Source organism: Haliotis cracherodii, unplaced genomic scaffold (genome assembly GCF_022045235.1).
Source record: "Haliotis cracherodii isolate W230 unplaced genomic scaffold, xgHalCrac1.p SCAF_15, whole genome shotgun sequence".
In the NCBI taxonomy this organism is placed as follows: Eukaryota; Metazoa; Mollusca; class Gastropoda; order Lepetellida; family Haliotidae; genus Haliotis; species Haliotis cracherodii.
Genome location: NW_027266270.1, coordinates 34,146,909 through 34,160,459, shown reverse-complemented (window position 1 = coordinate 34,160,459; position 13,551 = coordinate 34,146,909). Strand labels below are relative to the sequence as shown.

General features: G+C 39.0%; 1 protein-coding gene across 1 annotated transcript in view; it reads right to left on the bottom strand.

The window, feature by feature from the left end:
* Positions 1-12,197, bottom strand: part of LOC139461661 (protocadherin-16-like) — a 74,285-nt gene extending 62,088 nt beyond the window's left edge. The window contains exons 1-4 of the mRNA XM_071243120.1: positions 12,172-12,197; positions 11,175-11,245; positions 8,851-9,276; positions 7,477-7,640 (exon numbers count right to left, since the gene is read on the bottom strand). Of these exons, the coding sequence (XP_071099221.1) occupies positions 7,477-7,640; positions 8,851-9,276; positions 11,175-11,245; positions 12,172-12,197 (687 nt within the window). The remainder of the gene's footprint in view (positions 1-7,476; positions 7,641-8,850; positions 9,277-11,174; positions 11,246-12,171) is intronic.
* Between the last annotated feature and the right edge of the window lie 1,354 nt (positions 12,198-13,551).

The following is a 13,551-nucleotide window of genomic DNA, read 5'->3' as shown; positions in this document are numbered from 1 at the left end:
GATATACACTACTGCCTAGAAGTTCATTCCCCTTACACGCATGGGCAACGCGTTACGCAACCAGTGTGCATCGGGTTGGTCACGCGTGTGAGACCCGTGTGCAACGCGTTGCACACGGGTGTGCACCCCGTCCGCCACTCGTGTGCAACGCGTGACACACTCATTAGAGGGGGAACAAACTTTTGACCAAAGGAGGACCCGTGTTAAGCTGAACCTGGAGGTGGTAACAAGGAGAGAAAATTTTGTTATCCTGACGAAAAATGATAATACACATGTATTTCCTAATGTCTCCTTTCTTTATGTGATTTTGTGGGAATAACATGAATACTGTTGTGATTAAATAGATGTGTTTTGTTTTATACGACCATTGCTTCTAAATCCGATGGTGTTAAGAGAATACATGGTCCTGGAACATGTTATTGCAATTGAAATGCTTTTATTGTGATTTGACATTAACCGTCTGTAGTACGACTTTCAGTGATAATATGTATGAGGTTTGGCGGCGCATTGTTTTTATTGGACCCTAATTACTTTATGATGACTTGGACTCTTTATCACAGCTCCATAGCCGTGAGGCTGGAAAAGAGCAGCATGTAATTAATGAGGGTGGGTTATATCATTGAGGATACACTTGAGGGAGAGAATACTAATTACCGTACTACAGGAAGAGACCTGTAGACGTAAGCGCGGGGTTGTGTTTTAGCTGGCCGTTCGATAATGGCCGCCAGGAGAAGTGAGCTTTGACTGCGTCATCTAAAATAAATAATAAGATACAGCAGTGTTATTTTCACGGTCTGTTGAATAAACTCCCAGTGCAACGGTCAATGTATCTTCTACTTGATCCTTGATACATCATTTTGGCATTCACAATATATAGTATTTCAACGTACAAAAGAGCACTGATCTAAAGCAATTCCGCGGGAGTAGTTGTTACCTGTGCATTACTGTATTTTCCCAGTGAGTACCCTGATGACATAGCAGAAATCTAGACTTGTTCGCGACCTGTGCTCGCCATTCGTAAGCACATTTTTATTGAAAGTAGAAGGACGTATGGTCACACTGATCAACAAAAATGAAATACAGTTTTTGAAATGTAGGTATATCTGTGGGGAGCATCGGTAATGGTGATGCAGTTTTGATAAGTCACTTGCTTGGTAATTGTGCGATCTTCGTGTACACTATTTTGACTTGCAACACAAAGTAAATATTTCATCTGAACATTGCTTATTTTACCGTGTGTATATGTTTACATTCAAAATGTAAACAGATTTAACTAAGGAAATGTATTAAACGCCTAAATATTCAGTTTATTTTACAAATTAACTGAAAAATATGTCCATCTTTATAATGAATATGATAACGAATTCCAAATATTTGTTTATGTTTAATATCATCACCAAGTACAGTTCTGTATTGTTTGGCTTCTTTTCTTAGCATAATTAATATATTGTGATGTGTTTAAGCTCTTTTGGTCGTCTTTATCATTTTTAGTCAGTCGGTTAAATAAATGAATGGATTAATCAGTCAATTTGTAAAATGACCGAAATATTTAGATATTTAATAAATTGCCTGAGTGAATCATATTTTACACATTGACTGTAACATATACACGCTTAAAAAAGAAAATACTTGTGAAAACAACGTCTATCGCGCATCGAAAAACTTCCCAACCAAACGGAAAGGAACAAGAATGATTCTGTTCAAAGCTGCAACGAATGAATGAAAACAAAATGCAAACATCATTATTACAACCTACCAAAGTTATAATGTATCCGGGAATATCAACATAAAGGAACAATATCCATTGCGTCTGCAGCTGTACAAAAATATTTATTCGATGTCAAATGTCTATGTGAGAATCAAATCCTTAAATAATAATTATTTGGAAACAATATTTGGAATATATATGAAATATATTAAAATATTTAAATATATCGTTTTTAAACGTTATTTAAATGTATCGAATATTATAACCCGTGTTTGTTTCTTAACTGATCACTTAGTTTGTTTCAATTGTTTCACATAGGTGCCAAGTTAGCTGAGAAAGCCCACGTGACAACTATTTTTATAATGTCCACGGTTCTTAAAAACATACATTGAGTTAGATAACAATGAACAACCAGTCAGTGTATTATCGGTTACCCTTTGAACAAAGTATGTTGTTTTTACATCTGTACTTCACGCCATGATATGAGTGTATTCCCTAGGTTCAGTAACCCTACCTTCACATGTAAACACTTACTTTTGACATATCCAGTGTGCAAGATAACAGTAATTAATCAATCAACGCATTTCCTGTTGATCCTTTGATGTCTGGGAATGATCAGGTTGATTTACAAAAAAAGTAAAGCAACTGATCATACATCTCTTGCTGGGCTGCCACGTGCATAACTCACATTCCACCTCACTTCAAACCTGGATTTAGATTAAATAATTACCCCAGGTACAAGAAAGACCAAATTTGAACCTTTATCCGGTAATCTGAGTGGTGCTACAACTAAGTATACATGTTATAAATTCATTAACTAAGCAGCAAGTGAATTACGACAAATACAGAAGTATAGGGTTATACCAGAAAATGTGTATGACAACAAGGGAGTAGTAATTGTATCATCCACACAATCCGAAATCCGCAAATGCTTTCACTCAGGGATACTTTTTTATTATCAAACTGTAACAATCAGGGGTATTTCCAAATAACGACATACGATGAGCTTTCGCCGTTATTTGTCTGTTTGTTTAGGCTGAAGAAATTAATTACCATGTGCCCTTTGTTGAAATCTTCATAGATCACGGGTAACCAAGCAGTTTTCAAAAATGCGTAAGTTTATTTAGCTGTCCTTGCAGACTGGTAGCCCAGTCTCTTGTCACGCTCGGTTGCGTTAACGAGCAATTTGACTCACGGCAGCTAGTAAGCCCAAGCGGAAATCCAAAGGTCGTTTTACCTGAAGAATCAACCTTCATTTGCGAAATATCTACTGCTCTCGAAATCAATATTTCTCCCAATACTAAAATTCAGAACTTTCTAACCAAGGATTACCAGTTGAAACTGGTCGATGGCTGAACATTCCCAGGGAAGACAGCCAGTGTCCACTCTGTGATTCTATCGCTGTGGGAGATGAATTGCATTATTCATTCCGATGTGAAGCTTTACACCAACGGCGATATGAACTCTTAAATAAGCAATATCTTAAGTTTCCAAACATTTAAGAAAATTATGACCACTAACAGTCTAAGAAATCTAAAATGCCTATCTAAATTCCTTAACAATGTGTACAATACAATTGGTAAATTGTATTAGTATCCACGTATCCTATTTTTATTATTTTTGTTAAATTGTACATAATAAAAATTGTAGATAATTGTATGTCATGTTATTCTAAGAATAAATGAGTTTGAGTCCGACACCCGAGAAGAAGCCAGAGATTAGTGCTCCTTTTTGAATAGTTTACAATCATGTGTTTTGGGGTTAGCTGTGTTGGCTTAAACGTATTTTTATTTCAAAAGAAATCTGGATCGATAAACAAGCAAAACTTGCTTATGTAATATCTCTCCAGGTAACAACTTAACAACAGCTGGATATATATATATATAAGAGAGTGATGAACATAAACATACAAAATGCACAAATGAAATACACAAAGCCAATACACTGAAGCAAGTGGTGTCTGTGAAATAAGGTAATGCAGTTTTCCTTTATTACATGCATAAAATTAAGCTACTCAAACCTTTTGCTTTTGACAATGATGTCATGAACTGATTTAAGAAGAGTCATGTTTGTAGAACTGCTTAACTACTGCCATGTAATATCATATTTAGACCATACCCATGTGTGTAGAAATACACAGTATTTCTGATATTATCGTATTTTTTAACAGTTATAGAAAAAGTGAATTGCATCTTCAAGGTGATATCCACAAGTGCAGTCTGGTATGTCTGATACATGTCGTCTAAACTTATCAGCGTTTAAGTCACTGCAGCCGAGCCTAAGGCGACAGTGGACAATTTAGCATGATCTATGAAAATATTTGAAGTCAAAATTATTAATAATTGCATCAGAACGATTAATTAAGGATTTGATTTCTTTTAATGAACGATCATTAGTTACTTCATCGGATAGAGGGTTCTGTAGGTTGATCATATCCAGAAGAAATGATAATAAGCATAGGTCTGTGTTCTACATTTGATTGTTTGTATGTTGAATCTTTTTCTAAGGTTATATTTGCTGTTATCAGAGAATTGAATATACACTTTTCAAATATTTTGGCTAAGCAACTTGTGAGTGCTACAGGTCTACGATTTGAGCATTCATGTTCATCGCTGACACTGACACCGCATCAGCCCGGCAGTGGACTTGACACAGTTATTTGCGCACCGATTATATAACTCCTACAGACAGGTGGGGTGGTTGTTCAAAGCGAAACGGACGACCCCGTCTAATAAATGCTGTGCGGCGCCTTTGATCTTGCCTCCAACCATACACCTTATAGTAGTAAACGACGATCAGGATGGCCTGGAAATAAACACAATTCTGTCTGCCCAGTGTATCCACAATTAACTAGAATGCTTCATATCTACAAATATGTATAGAAAATAGATATTTGCCCACAGCAAATATTCATTTGCTTAATTGCATCAGTGTGGTTTATCAGAACATGTACAATGCTTTCTTACGCTTGGTGAGGCAGACTGAAATTGAACATTAGGATAACGTCAGCAGGGATAAAAGATGTCATACCAAAGAACTTTATTTACTAGTGGAAAAATCAGACATTCCGATCAACCACTACAAGCCCCGGCCGGATCTCAAGATTGACCAGATCAACACCCCAAAGGAATATCTCTACGCCAAACAAGGAGTCCCTTTCGTCATGGTGCACAAGAAGGGGGGACAGGACATCGAGTACGACATCACAAACTATACTGACTTGTACCACTTCTTCCAGAGTAGTGGCGTACCGACCTCAAACCACTTCGTCGCCAATACCGCCGCCCTCCTTGCCAAGATTCTCTACGAGAATCCCGACCCCCAGGATGAGAAGCTGACCAAGAGACTACTACAAGGACTAAACTTAATTGTGTGTGTGTGTGTGTGTGTGTGTGTGTGTGTGTGTGTGTGTGTGTGTGTGTGTGTGTGCACTTCTTTATTTAATCATTACGCTTTTTTACCCTCATAGTATAAGTGCTTCCCCGTGTGCGAGATAGGCTTAAGTCGGAAAGCGCACGTTAAATCTCCGAGGTACCTATCTACCAGAACTTTATTTGCTGTTCTGGTCATACATAAATATATGTAAGTTACGTACATGGGGAGGCTAGATTATTTACAGCTTACAGCAATATAGTGCAAATATTATGTTCAATAAAAGAAAACGTTGATAGATCTATAACACACAAACTGTGGACTTTTAAGACATTTTCGCTTATTGTAATAACATTGTAGCTAACCAATCATGTCTATCTCTGAAATCCACAAGCATAGTCAAACCTAAAAAACATACTCAGGGAGGTAAGTTTTGACTTGCCAAGCACTGTAAGGTGAGTTTATTTTTAAACTGTCAAAAGCGATTGTCCCTTCAATACTAGTATATGTCTGGAAGCTGTCTCTCGGACTGTTATGAGTTATGATGTATTTTATGATATAACTGGGGAATGTTCAAATTAGTTACTGTCATTTAATCCAACGTTCTAACTGTCAACTGTCTCAGCAGGATCATAGGTTTGGTTATATATCTCCTCCCTGTCTCTATGTCTTTAGTTGTTAATCGGTAACTGCGGTCCAAATGTATCAACTTATTCATCTGTTGTTGCAAACTTGACTGATTTAAACATATCTTATTGATCATGAACTACTCAGTCAGTCAAGCACCTGTATCAGAAATGTAAAACCAGCCATGTTTCATGTAGTCCCAATATCACTGAAAAATGCCGATGTAACGTGACATATAAATTTACTCACAGACAATATATTTTTCGTGAGAGTGAAGCACAATTTTATTAAAGTTTTATTAACAATTTCATAAACTATAATAATATTAATATTAAAATTCATCATCACTTGCCAAGTTTATGAAAATGTCCCCATTTGGGAGATGTCACATATAAACAAGGATTCGAACTAAGTTTGATCGTCTTTGACACTGAGGTTTATCCCCACTTTGCCAGCAAACTGCAGAAGATTAACAGTGAGTGAGTGAGCATCGTTTCTATGTTTATACAAGAAAAAATGTCATGCCGAAAACGCTCACAGTAGTTAGTGAGTAAACGCACGACCTGTCATGACCTGGTTGAGTGACTTCCTCCAATCAACGTGAAAGGATTACCCACAGAGAAAGAAAGGATTAAAGTCACCCCAAAATCTTCTTCTAACGTAGTACTCCAACTTCTAAATACCTCTCAAAGAAGGATTAAAATCCTAAAGATATCCTATCTACGTGGTATAGGTACTCACAACCTCTAATAATAAACTGTTACGTTTGGTATCCCCAGCAATACTCACTATGGTCATTGGGCAATGTAAAAATCACAAACCCTAACGAGATTCTGTCTACATGGTCACACCCGGTGATTGTGAAGATCTCAAATTCTATCAACTGTCAGACAGCATGGCTGTTCATATTCATTTACAACATCCTCTTATAATTAGTATAAAAGTGTCCCACACAAAACCTTCTTTTATTTATTCTTTCAAACTACAACACAGAAAGTGGGGTGTGGGGAAATGGGACATATTCCTACGTGAAATAATGAGACATTAGTAGTGGTGACGGCTATATCATAATTGTACTGTCTAACGCATAAATTTGGCAAACGAAAAACGTTATATTTGCAATCAAATGGAATGACTCGTGTGGGCAAATGAATATGTTCGCAATCCACAAACAATCATTTTATTAATAGCGAACATTTACCAACCCGCGACAATCGTGTCAACACGGGGGTTCCCCTAGCAATAAACTCGCATCTAAATTCACTACTGTTCTACTGTCGGCTAGCCACAATGGCTAGACTGGACCCTAGTGGAATGGTTCATGCCATAAAAGTCTAGCAACCGAACACTAATTAAGATGGGCCGACCTTGTATTTACGGTCTGGTGAACACAGCTCAATGGCCGCTCATTAACTCAAATTTCACATCTAACTGTTTTGTTTTATCTCACTATTCATTTGATAAATTTGTCAACTTCAACTGGAACCCGGTCCCGTGTTACACGCGTGGCACACGCGTGTGCAACGGGTTGCACACGCGATGCACACCCGTTGCACACCCGTGTCCAACGGGTGCTCACCCCGTGTGCAACCCGTTGAGCACCCGTGTCACATGCGTGTTACACGCGTTCTCAACGCGTGTTAGGGGAATGAACTTTTAGGCAGTAGTGTACATGATACAATACACATATTTCAGGTTTTCATACATTGGATAAATGATTTGTATTTGGAATGTTATTTCATCCTGACAAGTTAATATGTTTCTCCAACCTGGAAATAATTGGTGTTTGGGGTGTCAGTTGCGAAGGTGATTTCGTCGTCCTCAGGGTCCGTGCCCCCCAGGACGTACACCGCCTGGTACTGAGCTGTGTCCTCCGGTATAACGAGGGCCTCGTTACCGTCAGGCGAGGGGGAGTTGAAGAGGGGAGGCTCGTCTGGGAACAGAGATGGATACATGGAAAAATATACATACATAATATACATGCAGAGTATACGGAGTATACATACCGAATATACACATGTAGTTAACTTACAGAATATACACACGGAGTATACATACCGAATATACACATGTAGTTAACTTACAGAGTATACACACGGAGTATACATACCAAATATATACATGCAGGTACCTTACAGAGTATACACACGGAGTATACATACCGAATATACACATGTAGTTAACTTACAGAGTATACACACGGAGTATACATACCGAATATATACATGCAGATAACTTACAGAGTATAAATACGGAGTATACATACCAAATATATACATGCAGGTACCTTACAGAGTATACACACGGAGTATACATACCGAATATACACATGTAGTTAACTTACAGAGTATACACACGGAGTATACATACCAAATATATACATGCAGGTACCTTACAGAGTATACACACGGAGTATACATACCGAATATACACATGTAGTTAACTTACAGAGTATACACACGGAGTATACATACCGAATATATACATGCAGATAACTTACAGAGTATAAACACGGAGTATACATACCGAATATATACATGCAGGTACCTTACAGAGTATACACATGCAGTATAAACGCAGGATATACGCAGGGTAGACAGAATATACACACGGGGCAGATATGCACATGGAGAGTATATGTAGTATGCACTGAGTACACACACGAAGTATGCACTGAGTATATACACATATAGTATATACAGAGTATACACATGGAATACACACGCATACGTAATATACATTTCAAACATATACACAGTGTTCATTACGCACATTAAAAGGAACACAGTTCACAAACAGACGTAACTTCATTCAGTAGGAGGGGCGGTCACTCACTCACTCACTCACTCACTCACCCACTCACTCACTCACTCAATACTCATTCAGTAGAAGGGGCGGTCGGGTAGCCTACTAGTAAAAGCCAGGTTCGATCCCCGACATGGGTACCGACATGGGTACAATGTGTGAAGCCCATTTCTGGTGTCCCCCGCAGTGATATTGCTGGAACATTGCTAAAAGCGGCTTAAAACCATACTCACTCACTTACTCACTCACTCACTACTCATTCAGTTGGACAAAACGAAACTGGGAACAATGGATTAACAGATTAAGGAGGTTCGACTGTATAAAGACGTTGATTTTACCTGTCAGCCACCTCCATTGGCCAGACGCCTCTGTTGATAACGATGCTAGGATGAGGATATTCTTGCTGAATGATCTCCCAAAATCAGCAGTCAAATACGTGTCAACATTTGGCTCGAGTCCACGCCCCATGGAGAAGGAAGTCCCCTCCCATGCAAACCACAGAGGCTTCCATGTGTCACACGCAAGCACAAGGTCAAATTCCCAGGTGAGATAGATACCGCCATCAAGTATAGCGGTATAGGACTCGTGGTAGTCGAGTTGGTAGTAGGCGTAGTTGTCCCAGTCGTCGTTGTCCGAAATGTATACCTCCATACTTTGACATGCCTTTATCTCGCCTCGGACGTAATTCCGGCCAATAGGTTCGTGGCCGAAGTCGTAACCTTTCACGTAGTTGTAAGCAACATCGATGTATGTCCATTTACCTCCTTAAATGCAAAATAAGGTAAAAATTAATAAAATAATAATAATAAAATTTATCAAAAATACACAAATCACAAATAATTAAAATGTTTCCCAATTTTATATCTAATTTAGCGGCCCCCCTGACTGAAAAGTGTTCAAAGCAGGGTAACATGTTCCACGCAAAGTCCTATTTTAACCTGTACAAATGTTCCCGTGTAATTTAGGTGAACATTTGCCATGTCTTTTGCATGTGCCGCCGGTGGGAACGGATACGCCCACCTTTTCGCGGGCGTCTGGTGTCACTATTTGATTGTGATAATAAACACATGCTCATGATACAGTCGGAATCGTGCAACCGACTGTGACGTTGGCAGAGCTGTTTTATGAATATGGAAAGGGTTCTGTCGCTTTTATGTACACCAAAGCCAATCGATCTATCTAGTGAGTGAGTGAGTTGGGTTTCACGCCGCTTTTAACAGTATTCCAGTTATATCACGGCGTGTCAGCTTAATGTGGGAGGAAAGCCCGAAGTGATGCAGGTCTCAGACGTTTACCACTTGGATGAAACCCACGAGCACGGGTATGGTGCTGACAAACCTAGAAACATAATCGGGGCGAACCGGGATTTGAACCCACAATCATAGGTTTCTGGCGTGACCAAGGGACGCAACTCTGCACAGTATCTGTCATCAGCGGACATCTCTCATAACTCACACTGGCAACATAAGTGATGAGAACAAAATGATCAGTTTGAACCAAATACTAGTACTTCCAATGCTTTAGGGGTCATTCAAAGAATTCTATTAGAGGTCTTTTCGAAAGATAAAAACAATATCAGCTTACACAAGTCCCGAAATTTTATTCAAGATAACTAGTATATATTTACGGAATTAAATATAAGTTCGAGAAAAAATAAAATAAACATAACATCAGGGTTCAACGGTTTATTTGAGACTTTTGGCAAAAAAAAACAGCCCCCGCCCCACTTGCACAAGGCGATCTTAGCGCTAAGATGATCGTAACTCCCATACTTTAAGATAGGCTTACAATAGTTGTAGTGCTAAGATTGCTTTGTGCAAGTGGGCCCTGGATAGATAATATATAAACAACGAAACTTCATTGAGGAGAAAAGGCATTATATCCCACTGAGCACAAATGACACTGTATGGTGAGTGAGTGAATGAGTTGGGTTTAACGCCGCTTTTAACAGTATTCCAGGTATATCGCGGCGTGTGGGAGGAAAGCCCAAAGTGATGCAGGTCTCAGACGTTTACCACGTCGGTGAAACCCACGAGCAAGGGTATGGTGCTGTCAAACCTAGAAACATAATCGGGACGAAACGGGATTCGAACCCACAATCATAGGTTTCTTTCGTGCCTAAGGGACGCAACTCTGCACAGCGAATCGCGGCGTCTTAGACGACTGGGCCACCCGTGCCCCCGACACTGTATGGAGTGAGTAAGTGAATACCATGTCTTCATTCACAAACCACTGGTCCATGTACAGAGAAAGAGTATTTTACATATTACAGTGGTGCATACATTTATTCATAACTTACACTCTTCAAAAAGGAAACGCACGGGTAGATGTTTAGTAAATTTATTGTACCTTATAAAGTCGCTATATTTAATTTAATATCATAGATACAAATATTCAATTTTGGAGCTCGATAGTCATATGTTGTCGTTGTACCATGACATTGAAAACTGTTCATTGTCATGTCACATAAGAAGTAATTAGTTATTGACTATGATTCATATAAAGCAACAATGACATGATGCGATACAAAAGAAGCAAAGCCAATGTCGGACAGTTTATTGGTTAAACCTTCTATATTCCAAGCAATGTAAGATATGCTTTTGCATGTTGGCTCGCTATAACAGCCCTGGCCACCCCGTTATTTCTCTGAGGCTGAGTTAACCTTCGGCCTTGAGCGCAGCACCTGCTCCTGATCCACAGTTGACGATGTTCCACTTGAGTCGCGATCTGCGACTGGAACCGACAACTGAAGCTCATCACCTTCAAGAGTGGTAGCTGGCATGTCCTCAATAACGAGCCTGCCATTCTAATAATAGCCCCTCTTGTTGTCCGATCTGAGCAAAGTCAGTTTCTCACGCTGTCGCCTTTTACGAATAATTACAAGAAACCGAGCAAAAACAATGAAAAATGTGCAAAGAGCAAAACGTATCCTATATTTCAAATCAAACTTTGTTTATAAGATTTTTTTACAATAAGGGGCAATATGTACGATATTAACCCTTAATGTTAACACGTAACCCTTAATATAAAACTTTTATGTTAAGAGTAATTTTGCATTAAGGATTGCAACAACGGTCTATGTATGTGGAATAACTGTGTAACAATTGCATGATTATCGCGTTTCCAATGCAATAATGTACCGGTTTGGTATCTCCAAAAACAAGGAAAGTGCCACAGAGCGGCTGTAAAGTGAAGACTATGTTAAAGTGAGTGATCAAAAACCAGGATGCAACGGATGTAATGTTTTTTTTATTATTATTATTTTGTTAAATTATTTACAGATTAAAATAAAAAATGCAGCCAAGAGGGTTTGGGTGATCCTGGCTGGTTATTATTTTTATTATTATTATTATTTTTATAATTATCATTTCACATTAGGTGCCTGGTCTATCGGGGTGTACATGGGCTGACATAATCAAAGGCAAATTAGGGCAAAACTGGGAATGGAGCCCAATAAGAACGGATCCTAGCACGACCAAGGGACGCAATTCTACACGGAAAACTGTGTCGCCTGTTTTATCAACTATGAAACCATGGCTATTTTGAATGAACACTACGCAGTTTGCCAAAAGAATAGGAATACCGTAGGTGTTATAAAGTATCCATATGCGTTGTTATAAAGTAACAATGCCACAGGATATATGGACTAAGCTACATACCATTTGCAGGGAGAAGACTCAGCCATAGAACCAACAGGTGCGTCAAGACGTGAAACTCCATGGTCAGTCGCGCCTTCAGGCATATATCTGAAAGAAACGGAGACAGTACAATAGATTCAAGGTCTACAAGCTGCAACAAGATGCATACTACAGTTGCATCTTATATTGCTTAAGTGACTTCAGATTGCACGGGGGGCGCTGGTGGCCCAGTCGTCTAAGGCGCCGCAATTCGTTGTGCAGAGATGCGTCTCTTGGGCACACCAGAAACCTATGATTGTGGGTTCGAATCCCTGTTCGCCCCGATTATGTTTCCAGGTTCCCAGCACCATACCCGTGCTAGTGGGTTTCACCCAAGTGGTCAACGTCTGAGACCTACATCACTTCGGGCTTTCCTCCCACATTAAGCTGCCATGCCGAGATATAACTGGAATACTGTTAAAAGCGGCGTTAAACCCAACTCACTCACTCACTCAAATTGTACGATGCTTCATGTATTGTTGCGAATATATTTATTTGTTGTACAATATTATTTTGGCGTATGATATCACACTTAAAATAACAATATATAAAATTAATATGTAACATGATACATATGCAAAGATGAACAACTTAACATATGCTTAATATTCAGAAAAGTATGGAACGCCCAACAGACAATATTCAGAGAGCTGTGTTCGATACAAAGAAACACAAAATGCCCTATGCAATTGCTGCACGTCCAAAACTTAACGGATGACTATCTGCGGTGACTGTAAAACCGTTATGTTGCGTTTGGGTGGTTGTTTCTGTGGCTGTTTAAACATTATTCATCCCTAAGGCAACAATGCACATATGCCGAGCGTGATATTTCTGAATCAATGCACACATGGCTGCAAAGGTGGCAGCACATAGGTCCTTTCTCTGCTTCTTGTGGAAACCATGCCGACAAGAAGATGCAAGTCTCCTGTAGAAGTACCCATCTCTTCAACGAATGTGGGTAAGATGTCGGTGGCATGGTAACGTCCCAAAAAAACCCGTTCTGGTTGGCATGGATTCACCTGCTCCAATTCTTGATATATTTATTCCAATAAGAACTGAATATTTGAGGTGACGTTTTAACCCAATAATATTAAACGGCATCACCTTGAGGGGTCAGTTTGGAAGTGGTTCCTTTTGAATAAAGTTAGTAGGTTATGGATCTATAAAGCCGTTTAATCCATATGCGTATCTTCTTAATTTTCATTAATTTTCATCTATCAATAAAATCATACGATCATCGTTGTTTTTCCTTGTGCTCTGGTACCTGTATGTGATCAGTCGAAAGAGACAAACATATTTCCATAATCATAAAAATCTTTACTTAAAGCACAGTCCATTGTACGAGTCTGACTATATCATTAG